The sequence below is a fragment of the Epinephelus moara genome, chromosome 20 (genome assembly GCF_006386435.1).
Source record: "Epinephelus moara isolate mb chromosome 20, YSFRI_EMoa_1.0, whole genome shotgun sequence".
Taxonomy (NCBI): domain Eukaryota; kingdom Metazoa; phylum Chordata; class Actinopteri; order Perciformes; family Serranidae; genus Epinephelus; species Epinephelus moara.
Genome location: NC_065525.1, coordinates 18072729 through 18097560, shown reverse-complemented (window position 1 = coordinate 18097560; position 24832 = coordinate 18072729). Strand labels below are relative to the sequence as shown.

Sequence of the window (24832 nt, the reverse complement as noted above, 5' to 3'; positions counted from 1 at the left end):
CTTGGCACAATAGCCACGAGGCAGAAAAGCCTTCATCATCCACGCTTTGCCAAGGTTCGAGCTGCCCTTCGGAGCTGTGATGACTTCTGAAAAACTCCACAAACAATTAGGTTTTGGCACAAGGAGAAGGAGACACTGATGCTTTATTATCCTCAGAGGGCAGCTTCGTGTTGAAGCTCCAGGCGTTCGCATTGTGCTCCTGCTTCTGGCTGGCCAGATCTGCCTGGGCACCGACTCACGCAGACGACACACCGCACTTTCTCTCAGTCTACAGAAGCCTAGAATGACTTCAGCCAGCCCTATTTGCTGTATTTTTTTAGTTAGATTGGATGGCTACTTGTGTGTTTTCATTGGTTGTGCTGTTACATATGCATGGTATATGGTGCTGCTGCTCCAGCAGGTCTCATCCTGTCTGTGTCTGACTCCCCCTCGCCTCTGCTTGCTCTGTCTTAAGCCTCGTCTCTGTCCTGTGAACCCCATTGTTCATTAGTTTGTTTGTTCTCTTTCTTCTCTCTTTCCCCTTTTTTCCTCCTCTTTTGTCCCCCCCATCTGTGTACCTAGGCAGCCCATTGAGTAACTTCTTTGACGTAATAAAACAACTTTTTTCAGACGAGAAGAACGGACAGGTGCCCTACCCCTCTGGCACACCCACCAAGCGCTGCCCCTCGCCCATGCACGTCCGGAGGCACGAGCCGGAACATAATGACACCAAATGCCCCGCCGCGGGCCGAGACAGAGCCAAGTTGGCGATGGCGTCCGTGGGGACACTGGAGGAGTCATAGGTCGAGAGGCTGTGTAGTCGAGCCAGCGCTAAAAACCCATCCCAGTATCACTATAAGAGAATATCCTATCTGTACATAGCTAGATGTACATATCATTTATGGACACTTTTTTTGTATAAAATGACTTTATATAGATAGAAATATATTAAGAGAATCAAAGTGATATTTTACAAACAGTATACTGCACCTACATGACACACACACACTCCTGTCCTTCCACTCCCCCTTTCATTATCCACCATCATCATCATCCACCCCTCTGCCCCAACCATCTGATCGCCCTGTGGCTCTGTTTTTTGCTCCGTCGCTGCTAACCTGTGTGATGACCTGACTTGTTTCTGATACCAGGAATTATCCAGAAAACCTATTAAGCCCCTCCTCCTGCTCCTTCCCTCCACCACCACCTCCACCACCACCTCCACCCTCCCCCCACGAGCGTGCCGAGAAGGGACGGACATTTGTTGACGGAGGACTGCTTTTAGAGGTGCGCTGGAAGGAAAAAAAAAAGGGGAGGAGGGGGTGGTGGTGGTTACCATGGAAACAGACCCTTCATGCAGACTTCTACCTTCATCTCCCTCTGCGCCACCTTCTCCACCTCTGGCAGCCATCAGTAGAAGTAGATGAAAATACCTTTAGTGCCCCCCCCCCATCTTAGGATCACACACACACACACACACACACATACACATGTGCACAACGAATCCACACAAATCCCAATGAGACAAGAACGCACATTCCCTTCACCAACCGGCCCCCTTTTTTCCTCTCGAGGAGCATCAATTGGAGACATTTTACAAAAAGACACTACATACACAACCCATGTATGTATGTATGCACAGAAAACTCTGGGATGTATTAACAAGAACAACAACAACAACAACAACAACAACAACAACAACGAAAAAGAAGACATGCAGAGACTGATTCAGAGGAGGAGAGAAGGGGGAGGAGTTTTGTGGAAAAGCCCAAACAGCCGACGCGGATGCTTGCTGGATTGTATTTGTTTGCTTTTTAATGTACTTTCTTTGTGAAGAACTGGGTTTAAAATACTAACTGACTTTATTAGACTTAATACTATTGCTGCAAACGGACTGGAATTGTGATTTCAGAGAGGAGCTGGGTGTGAGCAGAACCGGGCAGGGGGGGCAGAGGGGGAGATGATATGATAGCTATAGGGTTGGGGGGAGGGCCGCGGGTGGGTATTTGGGTATTTAAAATGAATGATCTATTCTGTTGTACAGACTGATATCATTTCTTATGTATAAAAAAAATGAAATGTCTAGTTGTGACACTATGTTTAGATACCATAGGGTCAGGTTGGTAAACCTGCGCCTGCCACATACTGTACTTTTAAATTCTTCTGTGTATTTTTGTTACATGATCATTTTCTGTCTTCTGTTCGATTGACCTAATAATGATCCAAACATTCCTGTTTGTGTTATCTGCAGCACTTTGTCTTTGGTTTTCCATTTATACCTCTCTCTTAGTCTCACTTACCAGCAGTAGGAGTAGAGGAACAAAAAAAAGGACAAAAAAAAAGACAACGTGATAAATGCAATTGTGGATATTTTTGTATTTCTGTCCTTATTTATTCATGTTTGTTCATCTCACTGTTTGATTTCCTAATTTATTATAACTTGGCTATTTATATGAACAAAGCTGTTAGGTCAGTTGAATGTTATTTATTACCCTCTTGTGTGTTCGTAAATGGGGCAACATTTAAAGAAAATAATGAACTTTTTTTTTTCTTTTGTTTTGGTCTGCATTTAACAGAATTATGTGACAAGTCACAAATTCTCTTTTTCCCTGATGTCTCCGAGGAGGGAAAGAGAACTTGTATGAACTCTTGAAAAAAAATTATTTACCAGTAATTTAAGAATGTAGACTTAGCCTCTTTTTGGAGAGGGAATATGCTCTTCTATTGATATTTGTCAGTTTCATATTATTGTGCGTGTAGGCCAGGCCTGAGGAGAAGGACACCACAGATCCCAATCTACTTCTTCTCTTTGTAAATATACAGACAAACCGTGGGGGTTGTCTTCTCAACCATGCTGGGGATTCCTGCTCTATGCTTTTAGCTTGTATTGCTGTGTGCATGTCAAACATGAGCTTTTCTTTGCATGGCTTTAGTGTTCATGTTCCATGCCAAACTCACTCCTTCTCTCAGCCTTCATTGATTCTCTCTCTCTCTCTCTCTCTCTCTCTCTTTCTTCTCTCTCTCTTCTCTCTCTCTCTCTCCACAAAACTACCTTTTAAATGTTTTAAATTCCCCCTCTGTCCCCTACTTTTCACCCTCTCTGCTTTGATTTCTGGCCTTCTTTTTTTTTTTTTTTAATTATTCCCTCGCTCCTGCTTAATCCCTCCCCTTCCTCCTCCTCTTATCTTGTGCACAAAGTTTTTGAACGATGCTTCCTTTACTCTGTACCTCTCGCTGGAAGGCTCGGAGGTCTGGGCTCTCTCTACCTGTCGAAGGTAGACGAGGCACAGTGAGGGGATATCAGTACACAAACACAAAGCAATACCCTATCGTTCACCCTCCTTTCTGTTTTCTACAATGGGAAGCTAGCAGCACCAAGGACATCTGATGATTCTGAGGCCAAGAGCGGTCTTCTGACAGAGCAGGAACAAAACAGACTGATGTAATCCCCATATAAAATAACTGTGAGCATCTTCAGTGCTGAAACAAATAAACTCATTAAGTTATGGTGTGTTTGTTTTTACTTCTTTTGTGCCTAAATGTATGCGGCAAGTGAGAACCTGAAGTAAACATCACTATAAAACCATATGGTCAGGGTTTTCTCGATATTAAAATATAAAAAGTGCTCCAAATTTAAGATTAATGTACTGTAATTATCTCTTCTCCCAATTTAATTTTTCTTATTTCGCCCTCACAGAGTTTTCTGTAAGATTGTTTCATTAAATCATTTTTTTATTGCACATGTAATGACTTTCATGTTGTAGATTTATGCATTTGCAAGTCTGAGTTGTCCCGGATTTCAGGTAAGTCTACACAAACCCACACAAACAGATGGCAGTGAAATATCTGTAATACTTTGCAGCGCCAGTGAAAATGACAAAGCTCGTTTACCAGGTTTATTACAATATTCAGCAATAAAACAGACTTTATGTATTCCAATTCCCATGTTGGACTCTGCTGCTGTTCCTGTATAGAAGCATTAAACCTCAGCATACATAAGCTTAATTACTGTTAGAGTGTACCTGGAGAAAAAAAAAACACAACAGCTACACAAAAGCAATTTTTCATCAATAATATTAATAATTTGCTTGGATTAAAAACAAAATAAAAGGGAACACCCCGTTAAATACTCTCACATCTTTTTTTTCTCATTAAATAGAAAATGTCCATCCCACTCTTCAGTAAGTGTTTTGTTTCTGCGGTCATACTTTTTAAAAAATAGAAAATAAAAACATACAGTTACATAAAAAGTACATTTGTTAATCCAAAGCTTACGTCAATGCTGGAGGCACTGAGCCTACCTCCGTCCTCCCACTCTGCATTATTAGTTTAAACGGGACAAAGCCAAAAGTCCAGCATGGCTGCCTCACTTGATTCAGTCTATTTTCACTTTACATAGCTTCAGTCAGAACCAGGAGGGTGCCGTCGATACCACTCCTCCAAAGCAATTATTTATTTTACCAGTTCTGTCCAGTAGAGGGCAGCAGTGTTTCATAATTCAGAGTTTCCACCTGTTGCATCCATCTGTTGCTTCTCCATGAAAGCTTCCCGAGCCTTGGAGAAAAAGCGTCACATTGTCCAACTTTCTTCTTCACAAACATGCTGTTCACTGCAATAAATGTCAAGATGGAGTGCTTGGTGCAAACACAAAGCCAAGTCTTACTGCTGCCACATAACTCACTGATCTGTGTCCCAGTGTCGAAGCACTGTGGAAGTTGCTTGTTACCAGAGATAGGATCAGGTGTCACTAAAAGAAAACATCTGTACTCAAACAACTTAAACAGCTCCTTAAGATCTGATCCTGTATCAGTGATAAGATGAAACTTCCGCTTCGACTGCCACATTCTTATTCCTGTCTTCTCTCCTCAGCAGCTGTCTTGCTGTCCTCAAACTCGGGAGGTGACGCAAAGAGAGCGTAGCCGTTGAGCCAGGGTGGCCTCCAGCTCCTCCAGAGGTGATTCTCCCCGGCTGTGAACCAGCGTAGAAGTGGAGTTGTTCCCTTGTCGGGCCGCGGGGGGTCCCAACAACAGGCTCCTGAAACCCTCTCTCTCCAGTAGAGCAGGCATCTGCTGCAAGAAGTAACCTTCACAGAATGAGCTCAGCTCCACTGAACCATGGGCCTGTGGAAAGAGAGGACAAACTGCACTGAGAAAGCTGCTTCTCAGTGAGGAATGTAGGACATTTATCATGTAACATGGTGTCTTTTGTGCAGTAAATTGAATGTCCCATTTGATAAAATAGAATCCTCTCGCTTAATACACCAAAGAAAAGTAGAGGTTTTTTCACTTTAACATGACATTTTCCTTCTGTGAGTCACCTCAGCTGCAGAAGCATAAAGAGCAAAGGTCTGCTGTGTAATGAAGCTTGCTATTCTTGTAGTTCACGCAACAGTACAATATGATCAAGGCTTCTCAGAGTGCGTTACCTTGGCTGTCTTGTAGATGCTGACTGCATTATCCTGGTTGATGAGCTGCGAGCAAATGAGTTCACAGTGTCTTTGTAGCACCCCCAGCTGGAACAGACTGGCAGCTGACAACAACTGCAGGAGAAATCACAAGAACGTGTTTACACTGGAGAAATTCAGTCTTCTATTTCATTCAGGACACATTTTTACCATCATTCTTTATTACTTGTGAGTATTTTTCTAGCTTATTTATCAAGACAGAGACACGTACTGTCAATTGAGTCTCCAGTTTAGCCAAATTATCTACACCACATATCTGGAACTGATGGTGAAGGATAAAATGATTCAATCTTTCAAACATTCACTGCATTGTACAGATTGTATCCACTTTGACCTCCAGTGAATCGTGCGACGGTGCATGCAAGCAGTTCTACAATGCAATAGACCGATATAATGGGTTGTAATGTGGTAGTGTCAACTAAATAAATGTAATATAATGGTTTAACTGGGGATTTGCGTTATCACAAACTCAACATTGCTTTCAAACATTTTTTAAAAGCAACACATATACACATGTATACTGTATTTGCAGGGCTCAACCAAAAACTAACAGGCTACACAGTGAATAGTACATTGTGTTGGTGCATATGGAGAGGCAGATCTGGGCAAGAGATTGGCGTTGTTTGTTGTGTGTACCGTGCACACATTTGTCTCATACTCATTTTTTAGATTTTTATCAAAAACATGCACTTTGCTGTACCAACAACCGTATTTCTTCATAAAAAATAAAGTTGTAACTGTCGAGATGTGATCATTTTATCTTGTGGAGATGTGGAACTAATAACCTCTGAGATTTCTAAGCGGTAAAACATCTCATACAACAATCCAGACAGATGGTGTGCAGTGATTCTCACCTCCAGCAAGTCAGGCACGACAGTTTTCAGTGACTCTGTTCCTCCACAGTACAGGTATGACATCATCATCTGCAGAGAAGTCAAAGGTTGCATTCAGGAAAAAGTCTTAGTTGAATTAAATAATGTCCTTGTTTTGTCATATGCAGTATGTCTGCCTCAAGTTTTTTTTCCCCATCACTCTTGATTCACTGTCTCACAGTATAATAAAATACGGTGCAAAGTATTCATAACAATAAAGGAAATAAAGAGAATATTTGTTACCTGGAAAATGTTGTACTTGACGTCACTGATCTCGATCTCCTTGCTGGGGCTTCCATCTGGTCCGGAGGATGCCAGCAGAGACTTGAATCTAACAGAAAACAAATATTTCTTTGTTACAACTTTAAGGATTTTTTTCCTAAAATGTCCTTAAGTCGGTATTTTTCTATCCAGTGTGAACCTGACTGCGCTCACCTGTCAGAGGCTGTGATCAGCAGGACTCTGTGGCCGTAGAACGGTTTCCCCTCCACCAAAAATGTTACATCTGACATCTCCTGGTTGTTCAGGAAATGAGGGTCTGTGGAGAAACATAGCGGCTGCTTAAAACTCCACTCACAGCACAGCTTTCACAAGCCAGTCTGGACACTGGTCCTACATTATAGCTGCACATCTTAAGGAAGCTAGAGCTTTGTTCAGACAGTGTCTTGTATGCGGGCGAATCATGATAGTGTCTTGATCCTTACACCTGGCATTTGTGATAAGATTTTACCTTTTCATTCACATGCTACTGTAGCACTGGAACACTTATTTTACTCCTATCTGCTAAATAGAAAAATATCAGTTTGCATTTGTTCATACAGCCAGAGGAGAGGATTGCCTTGGCTGTTTGATACCTTGCCTCACATACAGACTTTAAAACCTTCAAAATTTGGCATCAGCTGTACCCATATCTGTGAAAGATATGTAATGCCATACCCACAAGTGATTGAATAGACTAGGTGATCCTTGAATGCAGTCAGTTTGTAGAAAACTCAATATGTGGTCACAGGTGTTCAAGCTCCAAGTGTGCAGGTACTGAGAGCCCGAAGCATCCTCATTGCATTTTGGCAAAAACAAAACCTCTTTTTTTTCCATTTTTGGCTGATTGTTGTATCTGGGGCCTTGTGGACAAATGCAACCTCCTCTCAGTATTAATTGTACAACCATCTAGAGCTAAAAAACAATTGATTAGTAGTAGTCAATGGAAATTATTCTGCAACTATTTGGATAATTGATCAGTACTTTAAGTAGATTTTAAGCAAAAATATCAAATATTGCCTCGTTACAGCTTCTCTATTGTGAGAAATTGCTGCTTGTATTTGTCATATTAGACAGTAAACTGACTATCTTTGGGTTTCTGAGCACTGGTCAGAGAAAATAAGCAATTCAGGGCCTTTAGAAAATTGTGACAGTGGGGATTTTTCACTATTTTGTGATATTTTCTAACCAAACTATTAAGTGATTAGTCAAGAAAGCAGTCAGCAGATTAATCAACACAAAAAAAATGATCTAAAAATGTCAACATAAAGCCATCACAATCACCTAAACACAGAGCTATGTGTGCTCATATACACATGAGAATCATAGTTTCCTTACCTAACTGTGCTGAAAGAGTTGCCCTCATCCCAGGGATGGCTGGAAGAGGTGCTGGGCCAAAACAGTGACTAAAAATAGCCGCCAACTGCTGTATAATGGCATCATTCTGGAGGCAAGTGAGAGAACAGGGAGGAGGACGTTATATCACACATCTCGACTCATTTCATGCTCTCAACATGAAGAGGCAGGCAAGCACACACTGAGGTTTGTGTTTACCTTGGTGGTACGTAAGATGTTGAACATGAGAGGCAGGCCCATGGTGACCAGCTCCTCACAGTAGTCCTCTTCTCTGATCGTGGTGAACTCTCTGAGCAGTGAGAGGGTGACTCCCGCCCTGGACTGCTGCTGGGCACAGCGCAGAGATTCCAGCCACACGTGTAGTTTCCATGGTACGCCTAGTTTAGGAGTAGAAAAAAAAAAGTTGGTTTATTATGGCAAGTCACAATTAGAAATGTCAAATTCTTGTTTGATGTCTGATAGGTACCCATAGCCCGTAGCTCCATGGTGACATCCAGGTAGCCGTGCTCAGCGCTGTAGTAGCTGGCCTCTTGCAGAGCCTTCATCCTGGCCTTGCAGAGCCTTGGTATGCCCACCTCTGGCAGGGCCCCGGGGCCAGAGGAAGGGGTGGGGAGGGGGGAGAGAGGGAGGAAAGGGCAGATCACGGCCTCCTCACCTTCCACCCCCTCAGCTAAGATCTCCTCCAGAGACAGGACATCCTCTTTGACTTGCTGGGGCTGAGTCAGGAGCTTTCTCAGCACGTTTCTGACAAGATAAATGAGAGGAAGAAGGAGGGAAGAAAGAGGACAAGGAAGGGAAGGGAAGTAAACACGAAAACATTAATAAACGTCCCAAACTGCAACACATACATCCCTGTCTGTGACCCTGTACCCTCCTCTCTCATTACATAGTCCGTCTCCCTCACTGTGGAATGTGAAGTGTTGAGTCTACATTGTGTTCACACATACACGCAGCGAACAGGTGGAGAGGTTTACGCTTCCAGTTGGTGTTTAGAGACAGATGGACTCTGAATAGAAGGGGGCCCTGAATTTGCTGTCTGTACTCTGACACTTCCAAGGTCTTCCATTTCACTGCACATAAAAGGAATGAACGTCTCCTTAAAGCTGAAATGCAGACTCGGATCAAGTATGAGATAGTTAGCCTTGTTTCTGTGTTACTTTCTCCTCTGCAGTTAAGATGCCAAAAGCAGGCAGTTTGTCAGAACCTTACAGAGGCATCTGTTGACTTTTTCAGATCAGATTGAGAGACACACATACCTGTGTCCGTGTGCGGCAGCATGACTGAAGCAGTTCATGTCTTCATAGAGGGATGACGTAAGGGCATTCCCATCATGGGTCTTTGATAAGGGGTCTGCGCCTCGTGCCAGGAGCAAACTCACCATCTCATAGTTGCCTGGGAAGCACATAAACAGTCAGTTACACACAGATACAAATCCTAAACACATTTAAATGGAATATTATTACCAGTATCAACCATAACTTTGATGACTGTTTACAAAGCTATAATTAAAGTAATCTTTCCTCCATGTGTTTTTCTCCATGTGTTTTTTCCACTTTGTGTTTTTGAATAATTAACACATCACCCTACAACTGTTTCCATATTTTAGGGTTTCAGTTTGATTGTTTATAGTGTTTTTATTGCTTATTTTTATAATTAATTAGTGCACTTTTACTTGTACATGTCTTCTTTCTTGGTTTACTACACTTACCACTGCAATGATTACATTTTACCGCAGGGATAAAAAGTTTTTTATCATGCTTTATTTTGCATTCTTAAACAAGCAGACACATTCATATTAGGCACTGTTTACACACTGTCATTGGCTGCTATGTAGAGCATGCATCTCTTTTACTACAGCTATGTGTGGCTTTTGGATGAGCCCGCAGAGGAATGCTGCCCAGAGGCTTCAGAACAACCACAGGCAGCACTCCGCTACTCTCACTTTGCCGTCATTTACCCTCCCGTGTCCTTGTTCCTCCTGCTGATGTGTCATTCACAAAACTATCCTGTGCTACAGTTGGTGGTCTACTATTGCGCTACTGTTTTGGTGATTGATAAATGTGTGAGTTACTACTAGTTGACTTGCTGAAAGGGACAACAGCAGCTTTAAGTCATTCATCTCTTCAAGTCTCCGCTCTACAGACTTTCTGCCTGTATAATTTAGTAGCAAGTAGTAATTTGGCTGCCATAAATCAGACTGGAGCACAGACCTTCTGTACGTCGGACAATGATCTAACATCAGCTGTGCCCTGTGTTGTGCTGTGCGTATGTATGTCTTTGTGTGTGTGTGTGTGTGTGTGTGTGTGTGTGTGTGTGTGTGTGTGTGTGTGTGTGTGTGCGCGCACACCTGCTGCTGAGGCCAGCTGCAGTGGCGTGTCTGCTGTGCTCTCCTGTCCATTGCGGACTGCGGCCCCCTCCACGTTGGCCCCTGCATCCAACAGGAGCTGGGGATACACACCACATCTGTTATACTGTGCAATGTTTGACATCCTGTAACTCATTTATGGGCTGACCTCTGACCTCACATTTGTCACTCAACTTTTGAAAGTATAACATCACATCCACAGTTAGCTCAGGACTATGTAGGACAACCTGCATTTATTGTGCCTGTATTGCAGGACATTTCCTCTCTCTAGTAAAAAGTACACCAAAGTACAGTCATGCAAATTAAGGGTGGCTATATCTGATGGTGGCTGTTATATGTGTGTATGTGTTTCCAACCTGCACAACGGAGATGTGTCCGTGCAGAACAGCGAAGGTGAGGGCTGCCCAGTGTCGACTATCAGGATGCACAGAGGGGTGCTTTGGGGAGCATGGTGGGACCTGGCAGCACAGGACAAATCGGCATTACACACCAACATCAAGGTCATACTCTCAAGAAAACACAAATATTACGTTCACCACAGCCTCTGTGAATTCAGATGCTTTAAAGCTGATGCATGCGTCGTGGGTAAATGTAGAACTTCACATGACGTGCAACATTTGAATAAATGTGTCCATATGTTGAAATTGTTGGAGCATATTTACCGCCACGTCAAGGTTGGCTCCTGCATCGATCAGCATCTGGACTAAGGCCTCGTCTCCAGCTGCGCAGGCATACATCAGAGGGGTCATCCCCTGTGTGAAGAAAAGACAGGGGTGCTCACATGTAAGAGGAGAAACAAATACATCAAGTGCTGCCTAAAGTGATCTATAAGTACCGATGTATAAAGCTACAATATTCCTCTCAACACACATCATACATGAACTCATATTTTAGAGAGAGAGACGGAAGTTCTGTACCTGGTCGTCCATGCTGTTGACCCCATCCGGCCCGAGCAGATCGATGGCTTGGCCGATGAGATCTGTGCGTCCACAGTTGAGCATCCGAAAACCCAAGTCTAGGTGAAACTTGTCTGTGGCGGCTCTGGAGTCCAGACGCTTAAAGGAGCTGAAGCAACATTCAGGCCTGATGGAGACAGAGGCACAAAGAAAGAGTAAGATGATACCCTGTGACACGTTACTGGCTGAGTCTGAGAAGACACACCTCAGGCAAAACACACACTGAGAGCTACAGGAGTTTGTTACACACTGTACTTTCGCATCCGATGATTTTCTTTAATTGTACACTTCATGAAAAGGTTAATGAGCCACATTACAGTCTGTGAACAGTCATTAATCTACTGTATACAGTGTGTAATTATTTGTGAGCGAGAACCAATTAAATTACAGGCCTACACACAACGCTGTCTTAGCAATTAAATTTTGTTTCTTTTTAACTAATTGGAATGACCTCATAAACACACGCTGAAGATGTGACACTGGAGTGAAGAAAGCTAAAATTAGATATCGTCTGAAGGCGTGTGTAAGATTACAGACATTCAGAAATGCTGCTGCTGCTGCTGCTGCTGCTTATGGGTACAGCACATGCGGCTGTGTGTAGTTTTAAGTGACAACCCTTGTGAGTGTGTGTGTGTTCTCATTTACTTCAGCTGTCTTGGTTCACAGTCCAGCCCTGGAAGGAGTAGCCTGGCGGTCTGCCTGACATCATCGCTGTCCACCAGTAGACTTTTGCGATGCTCAGCATGAACTATGGCAACTCTCATCCACTCCATCAGAGGTGGCAGCAGCAGGAATGGCCTGAAAAAACAAAAACAAGAAATCAAATATTCCACATGACCATCTATATGCTTGGTACAAAAAAGGAAACTCCCTTCAACTATACTGTAGGAGAAGTGCACCGCAACATCTGTGGGGAAGATTTCTTCACTCGTGATTCAGTCATGTCGAGGGGGAACTCATAAACTGTCTTCATCCAGATGACTTATGTATGTCTGGCTGTACTTCCTTCCTCACCCTGACCAGTGCACCGTGAGTCACATTTAAAGACACACACATACTCTGAGCAGAGTACCTCACCTCTACTAATCACACACATTTGCCAGCTTTCACACACCACACGCTCCTCCTTTGAAGTCATCATACGTGCAAGCAGACGCACTCAAATAACAGATGTATGTATATATGACTAATCAGTGTTTATATGTCCGATACCAGGTGGTGCAGTAAAGCATCAGCTCTCTCTGTAAGACGTGATGGCAGATGAGAACAGAACTGTGACTTCATTTGTGCTGCGGTTTGACAAACAAGATACTGCAGTGGCTTCTGAATAATCAGCCTATTTTTAAACCAGCTGTAACAGAATAAACTACCTAAGGGAGATAAATAAAGGTGCAGCACCCTGGTATTGTTGTAAATGCTTCCCAGGAAAGAGAGAAGCAAGTGAAACTAAAAAGGCAAGGAATGGATTAAAATAGAAATGATAGACAGGACTGACCTGAGCCTGAGGAACAAGAGAAAATTATATTAATCGTGGAGAGGCAGTGGAGTAAACATCAGCAGAGGGATGAAATTAAAGAGAGCACAGCATTAAGTCTGCTGTGGTATTTGTGAACGAGGCATTCTGAAACTCATCTGGATTATTTGCTTGCTCTCTCTTTCTCTCCTCATTGTCTTCGTCTTTCTTCTAAAACCCTTTAGAAAGCGGTGGTTATGTGGCTATCTGCAACGCTGCAACTATCTGGTATTAATCCTGCCTTGTATGTGCCTTTCTCTCGCCATATGCGCCCACGAACAATGACACTTATTGTTGCTTTGCTTTTGATCCTATGGAGCCTCAGCCAAAGTGTGTTAATGATTGTTTAAACACTGCTTCTGTTATCACGAGTTACTAAGCAGCCTTTCTCCTGCTGTGATGTTATTCTTAGCGGTGGCTTCACCTTTGTTCTGAAGGAGATGCAAACACTCCAATGCATATCATGAATACTGATGGAGGCAAAAGCCTGAGCAGTATGCCGGCATATAGCTCATAGCTCTATAGTGTGCACGCTATAGGGATTGTAGTAACTGTTAATGAGCACTGGGACCCCTGCAGAGCCATTTATCCTCCTCACTGTGTTTACTTTACGCAGCTACCTGTGGTTTCCTATAGCACATCTCCCTCATTCATCAATGCTGTGTTCATGATGTATATCGGAAGTCACTTTACTGAAGTGGATCTGCTCCATTACATCTGAGGGTTTCAGAGAGTAAGTGTCAGACTTTCAATACCTCACTTAATGTGACAAGTAACCAAATTTAACAATTCAACTTTTTTTCTGACTGAACATAGCAAATAAAAGCTTTTCCATGACTGCTGTTGTTAGATTCAAGCAGATATGATGATGAATCAAACCACTGACAATGTCAACTCAATTGAGGCCTTAAAATAGCTATTATCTAAATCTCAGACTTTTAGGAACCTGCTGATACCCTGCAATCCCTGTGTCTGTCTGTTTTATCTTGTAGCTATTCTGTCAGATGTTGCTTCAGTACTTTATCAGTCAGTGATCACTCAAGAGGAGGGACCATGCTGTCACCCAGGCGTGACGGTTAACAAGCAGACAAGGGACTGATGGGATGGAGGAGGAGTAGGCAGGGAATGTTAAATGGGTCTGAAAGGTGCATATAAGGAGGATTTGAGTGTTTGAGAAAACGGCTGGGAGGCAGGTGGGGTATGTCAAGATGAAGGAGGGGGCTGGGTGGCAGTTTGGAGATAGCGCCGTGGGTGTAGAGCGATAACAAAGTCCTGTTTTGGAGGTGAGGAGGGGCAGCAGGCTTGGGAATCAATGTCATACTCCTCTTAATGGGCTTCACTCACCACAAATTGGACTGTCTGTGAGTCTGTTTCGTTGGTGTGCGCACTCGTGCGTGTGTCTGCGCCTGTCTTCCTGAATGCCACGAAGCCTCCGCCCAGCTACTTTACTGCATTCTTGCTTCCAGGCACGCACGGTGCTGGCACTAATCCAGAACTAAAGCAGCTCCAATCAACCGTATCAAGCTTTTAACACTTAACGCTCATTGATCCATCAGAGAGATTTTCCCCTTTCTTCACTTCATCAATCAGCATTTCACAGCCTTAGTTCTTGTGAGTAAAAAAAACATAAAAAATCTAGTCTTTGCATAATAACCGAGGTAGTGTTTTCCTTTCAAGGCCTGAAATACTGGTTCTCCAACAGAATACTTTCAGCCGCAGTTTTATTCCAATTAACCTTTAATGCTGTATGAGTGTGTTAGGGGTGTGTGTGTACAGGATATACAAAAAGAGAGCATCGAAACAAATCAACTGAGGCTATGTATGTACACACCTTTGCCAGTGGCCCACAGCTGCACACAGATGGAGCATGTCTGTACCATCACCCACACAGCTCTGGCCCCTATACCACAAATCATCCCTCCTTCTTTCCTCAAACCCTTATCCCCTGATATGAACTGCTCCCCTCTCTCACACACCTCCCATCTGACCCCTTTGTCTGGGTTATGCCCCTCAGCCTGAAACACAAACTTCAGCCGCGTCCGAGAGTCGGTCCAACATCAAAGCCGAGCCTCCTGTTAACACTGAAACTAGATAGCACTTCTGGCTAGCCTACTGACCCGACATGCTAGGGCTACACACTGAGAGCAGCGGGACGTGGACAAAAACTCTCCCACACATGTTCACACACATGAACATATAAATGTTAGCTCTGATTCACGGCGTCGTTCTCGCCACCACCGGGCTGGTCATAAAATGACAGTCAGCCCACATCGTGGTCAGGTGTGTTTGAACTCTAACCTGTCTGACATAAAAAGCAAAGGTTTTTCTCCCCAGGAGGCACCATCACATGCTACGCTGGCTCCATATGTCCTGTACATCATATATCCTGAAGCAACCGTGATTGAGTTCAACTTGTGAGAAACTTCAATCGGGTCTTAAAGCAGACCTCATCATGTGCTGCAGAGGGTCAAGGTTAACCACTGATCTAGAGTCAGATTACTCTCATAAAGGCTCCAGAAGGAGGGGGATGTAACCATATCTGATGTATCTGCGGTCAGACGTAAGCTCCACTGGCTACTTCTTATCACAGTAACACATCTATCCATTAGTGCTCCCTTCCATCCGCTGAAGGAGGCAGAAGGGTTGGGTTGGTCTGTTCTGCAGAGTGTTTGGAAGTGCTTATTTTGGGGGGAGAGTCAAGTGACTCTACCATTAAATAAATTGGTTAAGAACTTCCAGCACTAATAAAAGTTCTTTTTCTGCGCTACGACTTAAAGAGGAGTGTGAATGCAAATCTAAGAAGACACACAGCCACTGGTGTCTTCCCACCCGCACTTTAATTGCGGGTTTAATACTCCAATACAACATCATTGGTAACAACTACAACTGAGCACCAGGTTTTAAAGGATGTAAGTAAAATGACATCTCTTGTAGTCTCCAGGATTCTGCAATAAGGCTCTCACCAGACTCCCTATAATGTTTGATGATGTGGCCCACACAGATTCGGTGGTTTTGAGTTTCCACCAAAGATTTTATAAAGCCTTCAATAGAGGCTGAGCCAGAGAGATTGAGAGGCCCATTGTAGGAGAACAGTCTGTATCGTTACCAGGCGTTCACATTGTAATCACTACCAGGTTTGCGCTGCTCAACTCTGCCACCTGAATCTGTCATGCATGCTGACATTAACAGACACTAGACACAGATGTGTGTAGGCAAACTGGTAGATGTCTAGAAAGATAGAAAGAAACTTGCAGATGTTCCAAAGTGTCCAGTATAACAGAATGCTAAATCACTTCATCCTGCACACATAAACCAGCCTGATATACACCCAATATTAAAAACATCTGACGACTTGGAAGAAATAGCCAGGATAGTGAAAAGCGGGGTGTATGTTTGCTGTTCTGTTCTCTTTGATGCTAATGAGGAGCCCACCTTTGCTCACTCACACTGTGTCTGTTCATTATAAAATGTATGGAAGCCAGCTGGCTCTGAGTGCATACGTGTGTGTGTGTGTGTGTGTGTGTGTGTGTGTGTGTGTGTGTGTGTGTGTTTTGGTAAGAGACTTGGCTGATTTCATCACAAAAAGTTTTACGGAACTAAGATGCATCATCATAACCCAACAATCACAAACACATGGATGTCTAGAGGTTAAAACATTACTAAGGGAGATAAAACAATCAAACATTTAACAAACTTACCACAGCAAACTGAACACACACACTAAAGTGGGAGCTGCATCCCATTTGTACACTTGAGCGCTACCTTTAGACAGGCCTCCATACATCTGTTTAAAAAGTGCAATTAACCTTTACACATAGAAGAACAATTTCCACTGACATTTTTAACATATGGTTTCTCTGTAACACACACACACACACACTGAGTGTTTTTGCTGTGAGACCAGGACACAGATGTGTGGGTAGGCTGCAAGTGCTTTTCTCTGTCTCTCTCTATTCATCTCTGACACACACACACACACACACACACACACACACACACACACACACACACGCACGCACTATTGTAACTAATAATCTTATCTTAATTGATGGCACATAATCACTCACATTTACTTGAACTGCTGCCTAGTATCACCTTCACTGCTGATAACATATTGTTATGCAACCCAAGTTCTTATCACTTGATTCAGGAAGAAAAGAGACATGACTCAGTTCTGTGTTACTCCTTGCTTTCCATGGAAACCCGCCAACATAAAACATAATTTCACGAGAACTATTTAAAGCCAAGAATTACACAAGACAAATGCTTAGAATTATCAGGTATATTGCTAAAACCACAACGCTGGAATTAAATGGCTGTCCATATATTTTCACCCACTTGTCTTAGGACTGAAAAAAGACAACAATTACCAGGACTGTTCAACAAAGGCAACTCAGGAAAGATCTGAGGAGACCGTAGCAGAATTACAGACTATTAGCACCTCACGAATCCTCTTGAAATCCCCTAAATCACAAGTCTTCAGCCTAATTTACACTCTAAAGGTGCAATGAACCCCTCTCTCAGCCTAACATTAACACCTGAAGTCTTTTGCTCACCTGTAATTTACTCACAGAAAACTAACACTTCATTGACAAGAGGGCAATGGGATTAGCTGAGAAAGAGAGGTGGTCTGTGAAAAAGCTGTTAACTTCATTACAACCTGTTTGTTAACTTCTGAGGGTGGATGTTAGTGTATTTGCAAGAGTGTTGGCGTTAATGAAATTTTTGTCAACCTCGTGAACCAAATCAAATCCTGTCTAATTACAGATGTGATCAGGAAGCAAAAGATGCATGAAAGGAGGGATAGTACAAAACAAATTTTCTGAGGGTGGATCCAAAACCAGCATGAGGAAAAAAATAGCCGCCGAAGATTAGATCTGTTATTTCACTGCCTGCGATACACTTTGGAGAGCATCTAAAATGCTCTTGTCCAGTCATGCATGACTCCCACCTCTCCTTGCTGAGTGCCATGCGTGGAGGGTCTAAATTGGGATTCTCCATGGACTCCATTTGCGGGCAGCGCAGGAAGTAGTAAAGGGTGTGGAGGGCGTCCGGCGACCAGGACACAGGCTGTTGGGGACGGGTGTGACGGGCTGGGCTCAGTCCTGGGCGCACTGAGCTCAGGCGCTGCATGTGGTGCATTGCACGGGACACTAAGTCACCTGGAACAAAGAAAAAAAGGTCAAAGTTAGATGGTTTAGTAGATACTTGTTCTAATGAATACACCAAGCTTGTTCATTTTATTTACTCAGTTCGTTAATGCAGTATCAAAGAACGCTGCAGTGGTATTTGCCAAGTTGCACATTAAAAAACTAACAGAGTTAGAGTGCTCAGTATAAACCCAGTGGGCTCCTAATCCAACTGGATTTCCCCTTTTCCTAAACCACTTACTTTCAACCCTCCTTTGCTCATTACCCTCGCTCCATGTCTCTAGTGGTATTTGCCATTAGCAGTGTCATTATCAGTAAGCACAGCCAGACGGCCAGTCCAAACAGCCATTCATCTTTAATCATTGAAGGAGTTAATGGCCTTACAGACAGTTGATCACAGGCTCTAATGAACCATTCAACTGTTTCTGTATTGATGTGTTTCAATCAGTGCACTCAGCCTAAGAAGGTGGGTGTCAGTCACATGATGAAAGTAAGGTTAAGATCTATGCTGAAGTCTTTGTGTGAACAAAAAAAAATAAAAAATCAGGAATTTGTCTTGACTACCAAAAAATATTACTGAGACAAAGACATAAGAAATACGAAGCTTATCAGACAACTCATCCTCCCACACTGTGAGCTAACTGTACAACCATGTGCACTCCAATAAAGGCCACTTCACATTACTGCATGTACAGTGTATGAAACTTTACTACCACGAATAGACATTAATAGATGCACAAAACACAAAAAGAGGGGGCAGGGCTGCAAGGAGTAGAGCTTGTAGATAACATCCTAGTTTGTGACCATGCGTGCCATAGCAGGAACCAAGTGGAGAGACAAAATATGAGTTGTCACAGGGAGGAGATGTGGAGGAGGGCCAGAGAGAGGCGCCGTGAGGGAGGGAGGCCAGGTTGAACTTGGGATCGTGTAACGCTCATTTAACATAATTACCCCTGGGTTAATTTCTAAGCAGATTACCGTGAGCGGAAGGCTGCCCGGGGGCCAAGGCTAGAGCCTCTAACAGTGTGAGTGTGTATGTGTGTGTCAATATTAGGGGGTTTGGGGTACTTCGAGGGGGGTTACATTGAGGTAGCCCTCCCGAAACAGACCCCTCTTCAAGCTGAAGGGCCTCCTTTGTGTTAACCACCACCAGCAGTCCCTCCAGGAGGTCTCCGAGGAATTCTCGCCCAAGATGGAGAGCCTCTCCCTGGCTTTCTAGCCCATATTGTGCCCTGAGGCTAAACTAAGCTCCAGGGGTCAGGAGGATATGAAATAAGTCATTCTTAGATTACATCTTATATTGGAGTCTTTGTGGAAACCTGGGAGTCAATAAACTGTGACATGCCTGCCTTTTGAGGACATATTGACCAAATGTGCCTCTTAGGTCAAAGTTGGAAACTAATAAAATGTTTCACAGAATAAGACAATTAGAAGATGTCGACTGCACTGTCAGGTAATTCAGCACAAACATGTTTACACATGTTTTTATTTGGACTCTGTGTGAACCCAGGTTGCTAATTGGCTTTACAGGCTTTAGCACAAAGCTCATTTTATTTGGGCTAGTCCAATCCTGATCTTTAATATTTCCCTTACTTAACTGGATGGTCAAACACTCGTAGTTTCCCATAACTGGTGAAGACCACCACAGAGCTGAAAATGAAACATTCAAATGTGTATGAACACAACTTTAAGAGCCAGGATATTGCTTACTCTACATTTCCAACAATTTCAGACATTTAGCTGAAATGTCCAGCACCCTGCCATCTATTATACATCATGTTTATATATGCTGTGTGTTCCTGTGTCTGGCCAAGTCCAGTCTGGAGATCCAGCCCAGCAGGACTGAGTAGCTCAGCACAGATGCTGCTGTGTCTGCCTGGTCTCTTGGGCTCAGATCAGAGTGCCAAACCCTCTATGTTTTTGTTGTGTGTATGCGTATCGGTGAACACACGCCTGTGTGTGTGTTCGTAGGCACGAATGCGTCTGAGGGATGCCAGCCCTGCCCAGAACAGCCCAGCTTTGCACCACCAGAGGGATGTGGCACAAAGAGACCACTGAGCGAGCGAGAGAAAGAGTGTGTCTGTGTTTGAGAGTGTGTGTACACTTTCTTAATACTTTACTAACGATGGCGGCGTATGAACGTGGCCTTGTGCTGGAGGAACAAATGGCAGAGTGTTAGTTCATTTGGAGNCACACACACACACACACACACACACACACACACACACACACACACACACACAAACCCTGCTCTAGCCACTATGTACTCCATCCTTACACTTAATCCCCTACCATTCCCACCTCCATCCCTCCACTCTCCTTCTACTCCTGTCTTTTTCTCACTTTTTAATGACCTGATTCCAGCTCTATGTCATCTGCCAACTCCTCCAGAGCATCCAGTATAAACAAACATATGTACAGTAGGGTGTGTGTGCGTGTGTCTGCCTCCCTTGCTGTTTACCAACTGTATGTATGCAACATGGACATCTAGAACTGGAAATATTTTAGAAAGCCATCCAATCCATCAAACTCTAATAGTTGGAGGTCCCTAACCTGTCAACAGATTTACACTTTCCCTGACAAGCTGCTTATGTAAAGGCTCAGAATTGTAAAGAGACACTTCAATATAACGCCCATCACAACTTGACCCAATTTATATATAGAGCTGAAAATTGAACTTCGGAAAAGAGATATGATTATAGCTCTTGTAAAATACCCAATAACCACACTACTGTGTCCATGTACCAAATAAAATATATCTACTGGCCAAAATTCAAACCTGCGGTCCTTAAAGGTCCAGTGTGTAGGATTTAGGGGAACAGTTTGCAGAAACTGCATCTTATATTTGTAACTACGTGTTTCTGTTACTTTAAAATGAGTTTAAAGTTTATCTACATAGGAAGAAGGCCCTCTTACACAGAGTCCGCAATGTTGTTTCTACATTAGCCCAGAATGGACAATCACACACTGACTCTAGATCAGTGATTCCTAACTGGTCCAGCCACAGGGTCCAGATTTCTCCTTGGTCATTTGTTCAAGGTCCACACAGTTCAATGTATTCAGAGTCATACTTGCGTTTGACCATGTCATTGAGATAGTTTGCCGTCTCTGTCATATAGCTTTCCATTAGTCACTCACTCCACAGCCGTGAAGCACTTCAAAGTAAAAGCTCTGTGCCGGAAATTCATTGTACTTCAAAATAAAATCTGTTTTTTTACAAACTTGACATGCTCGCGAATCACTTGCGGTCCATTCAGAACGCACTCAGGACCCACCAGTTGGGAATCGCTGCTCTAGATAGTGCTAATCATGTTTTGCGTTGTAGCTCTTCTACACGCTTGGAACACTGCAAAGTATCAGCTCTGCAACCGTACTGCTGGATGCCACTAAATCCTACGCACGACACCTTTAAAGAAACATCCATCTCTCTTGTAAACCACGTAACTATTCAGAAGAGATAAGATTGAGGGCCAGGCTTCTTTTTCCTCTGATAAAACAGAGAAAGTCCAGGTTACAAGCAGTTGACATACAGCCATGTCTTCTCCTCTGTTGACTAACTTGACTGGAGGGATAAAACAATTGAGAGTACCATATAGTTTGTGGTGACCTGATGCACACTGCTAAGCAAAACAAACCAGGAATATACAAAAAAAAAAATCACTCATTTTCACTTCACTCCCTAGAGCTTCATGTGTAGATAAATTGTTCCATTGCTTATTTTTAGAAGAGCATGCATTAGATGACTTTCACAATAAGGCACACAATGGGGCTTAAAGTGATTTAAAAAAAAAAAAAAGTTAATCTATTATCTGTGCTTGGCACTTGGCTGTCTGAAATAACAGTCTTTCGCAGAAGAAAAAGTTTCTTCCAGTGAACGATGTGAATATACAAGGCGTGTTTAGAAAGTGTTTAGAAAATGGTCACGTCTTTGAAAGAATATGACAATGCGTTTATAATTTCTGGGACTCTTAACTTGTCTGTAATAACAAGAATGTTTTATAGCTTCACTGTTATTCCTTTATGATTGTTCAAAGAGCTGAGAGGAATTTAATAGATTAAACACATAATGTAAAGAGCTGGGAGGAATTTAATAGATTAAATACATAATGTGAAGAAAATCTGCTAATAGTAAGTAGATCCAGGACCACACACACTATTCTGATCTACTCGTACTCACTGAGTTCAGAAATGCTGCCCACACAAGTAGCCAGCAGGGACTGCTCCAGCGTCCTCAGCTCCAGCTGGGCATAGGCATCCTCCCTGCTGTCCACAGACGTCTGCTGGTTCTCTGTATAGGGACTGAAATGAGCCGGAAGGGACAAAACACCTACAGAGACAAAAACAGAGAGAGAATGGCGTTTTATGATTAACATGTAAAGTTTGTGAGAGGTGCAAACAAGCCTCGATAACTTCAGCGAGCATCTATTCACACTGCTTCTGCAGAAGTCCCAGAACAGTTGCTGGTGGTATTTACATGGTGTATTTGTGATCCTGGTAACATGTAACCCACACTGCTGGGGGCAAATAAACACACAAGGGAATGTGAGCCTTACTCTCAACACATTCAGGAAAATAAACAGAGCGCACAGTGACATCAGGCTACTACAAACAAAACAAATGCACACTGCATCGGAAGCAGGCCAGGGCCTCACAGCGAGAAATATCAAGACAGACTAAGAAAGTTACAATTCAGTGTTACTGCAGATATTTATTTCCCTCTAAATCATGGACAATGTATACAACACACACACTGTACATGCTTGATGTGTACTTATCATATCTGTAGATATTCGGCATAAATATGAAGAAACTAGTAAAATAAGAGATATATGATTAAGGCTGATATGACTACAGTATATGGTAACACGTCAGGGTGCCTGGTAGCTCATCTAGTAGAGGCACCCCATGTACCAAGGCCTAGATTCCTTTGTTGCATGTCATCCCCTCTCCCTCCCCCTTCCACGCTTAAGCTGTCCTATCAAATAAAGGCAAAAAGCCCCCCCAAAAATCTTTTAAAAATATGGGAACACTCAGTAAAATAAAGGTTTGCTATGGGTTCATATTCAAGATGTTATCAATCAACAGAGCACTAAAAGGGTCAAAGTCCACCAGAGGCCCAGGACCCTTACAACCCCTTCTCTGACCTTTATTACATTAACACACAAACACAAATGAAGAAACAAATAAATATGTTTAAGGTAAACAAGGAGGATTTACGATTGAGTTTGAAGGAGGTGAAAGGGGACAGATTTCCCTTTAAAGTACAGATTTGATCAAAAGGACAAGGAAAAAACAGAATATACTATAACCCTAAACAACTTTAACAACCATATCCTCCAAGCAATTACATTGTTAAAGAGGTACATTCTGACAGTCAATAATAGTGTAAGCTAATGAGCTGAAAGGACTGTTTCTACGACACTAAAACAATATGATTTCATGGCTGACATGCACTGATTAAATTCTTTTTTGCAGGGCTACTTCATGTACTATCATGGCTCTTGGTGTAACTACAGTCAATCTGGGACATGTGTGGTATTTCCTCTTTGAGCGGATCCTCTGGAGACCCTGTCAGCCAGACAAACTGGATGCATACTGTTAAGGCGAGCATATGGAAATCTGCCAAAGGTGTATCACTTATTTCCCTTTATAAACTCAGATAGCAGGCAGATTATGATACGCAGTGGATAAACACCATGGTTTGCTCTTTTTTTCTGCATGACAGCTGGTTGTCAAACTAATTGCCAGTGAGAAGATAACATCATTCTTACATAACCTGAAGATGTCATGTGGCTCTTTCACTGCTGTAACCCTCCTGTGATTGTTGTTTTCTAGTTTAAAATGGAAGAAATTGTGATGAGTGAGGGAGAGAACATAGACTGCTATTTTCTTCCTCTTTGTATCTCTGTGCTGGCTGTAAGTTCCCACACCCTTATACGCTTTGTCTGGAGCAGTATGTGGTTGTGTAAGAACCACAGTGTGTTGTTAGCTACCGTGCAGCTAGTCGATCTGGGTGAACACGGTTAGCTGCCCAAAGGTTAACCTTTATTTTGGCTTTGGTAGCAGGAGCGAGCTCTCTGCCAAGCCAGAGGAAATGAGTGGGTGATGGCTGGGGATAGAAGAGGAGAAATGGAAAAGAGGAAAGCCGATCGGGGGCAGGTTTGTGATTTATTTACAAAGCCTGAGGAAAAGAAGCCTCCTCATCTCAAGCTCTCACTACTCCCCCAAAACGGAAAAGATGGGCTGCCATCCCTAAAATGACATTCCCATGTGCTTCCGGCAAGCTGTGTCCTTTCGTTGGAATCTGAGAGGAATACTGAAAAAAAAAAATTTCATATTACCCTGAAGTCTCTTCTTCTCAACACCCTGTGACACAGGGGAGATTGAGCTTTGAAGGAAAACAGAGCAAACTGAATCTGGGCAAAGGACAGAATATTTTAAGATACCTGTCTTGCCTATATAAATCTTTCTGCACTGCTAACCGAGTAAGGTATGACTAAATGTGCTTACAGTAAACAAGAACTGCACACAAAGCTGGAACAAGTTTCCAGAACGTACACAGGAAGTCTCCCAGGTATGCATCAAGACACTTTGTCTACCTGTAAATTCAGATTCTATACTTGGCATCTAGCATTTTTTTTATCTTGTCACTCAACAGCAAGTTTACACAAAGCTCAGTAGAGGTGATATATGAGAGTGACAGTTATGACTTATTCAGATCTTTCCCACGAGCAAGGGTGGAGCAGGAGCGTATGAAATGATACATAAGCAGCAACTGTGATTTCAGCACTTTTCGGGCATTCCGTATTGCAAAATGTGTGCTGGATAAACGGTATGTTGCAGTGGGTGGTTGTTTGTATGTGACTAAGAGTGGCAACACAAGAGTTGTCTGTCTGAGCTCACGAGCAGGATTTGCTCA

The 24832-nt window shown here is 43.0% G+C and overlaps 2 protein-coding genes across 5 annotated transcripts in view; one reads left to right on the top strand and one right to left on the bottom strand.

Annotated features, from left to right (window-relative positions):
• The window catches only part of LOC126407807 (serine/threonine-protein kinase BRSK2-like), a 198809-nt gene extending 195094 nt beyond the window's left edge, over window positions 1-3715 (top strand). For 2 of the 4 annotated variants that reach the window (XM_050073031.1, XM_050073028.1), the window contains exon 19: window positions 610-3715. In XM_050073031.1, the coding sequence (XP_049928988.1) occupies window positions 610-782 (173 nt within the window). In that variant the 3' untranslated portion in view covers window positions 783-3715. Of the gene's footprint in view, window positions 1-561 lie in introns of all 4 variants that reach the window. The other 2 variants (XM_050073030.1, XM_050073029.1) reach the window with 1 other exon arrangement.
• A 146-nt stretch (window positions 3716-3861) lies between these two features.
• Window positions 3862-24832, bottom strand: part of abtb2b (ankyrin repeat and BTB (POZ) domain containing 2b) — a 48808-nt gene continuing 27837 nt past the window's right edge. The window contains exons 2-17 of the mRNA XM_050073027.1: window positions 22091-22240; window positions 17715-17925; window positions 11896-12048; window positions 11212-11377; window positions 10957-11046; window positions 10651-10752; window positions 10277-10373; window positions 9186-9321; window positions 8396-8673; window positions 8128-8306; window positions 7912-8017; window positions 6751-6853; window positions 6559-6646; window positions 6298-6366; window positions 5405-5518; window positions 3862-5099 (exon numbers count right to left, since the gene is read on the bottom strand). Coding sequence (XP_049928984.1) covers window positions 4866-5099; window positions 5405-5518; window positions 6298-6366; window positions 6559-6646; window positions 6751-6853; window positions 7912-8017; window positions 8128-8306; window positions 8396-8673; window positions 9186-9321; window positions 10277-10373; window positions 10651-10752; window positions 10957-11046; window positions 11212-11377; window positions 11896-12048; window positions 17715-17925; window positions 22091-22240 — 2276 coding nt within the window. The 3' untranslated portion in view covers window positions 3862-4865. The remainder of the gene's footprint in view (window positions 5100-5404; window positions 5519-6297; window positions 6367-6558; window positions 6647-6750; window positions 6854-7911; window positions 8018-8127; window positions 8307-8395; window positions 8674-9185; window positions 9322-10276; window positions 10374-10650; window positions 10753-10956; window positions 11047-11211; window positions 11378-11895; window positions 12049-17714; window positions 17926-22090; window positions 22241-24832) is intronic.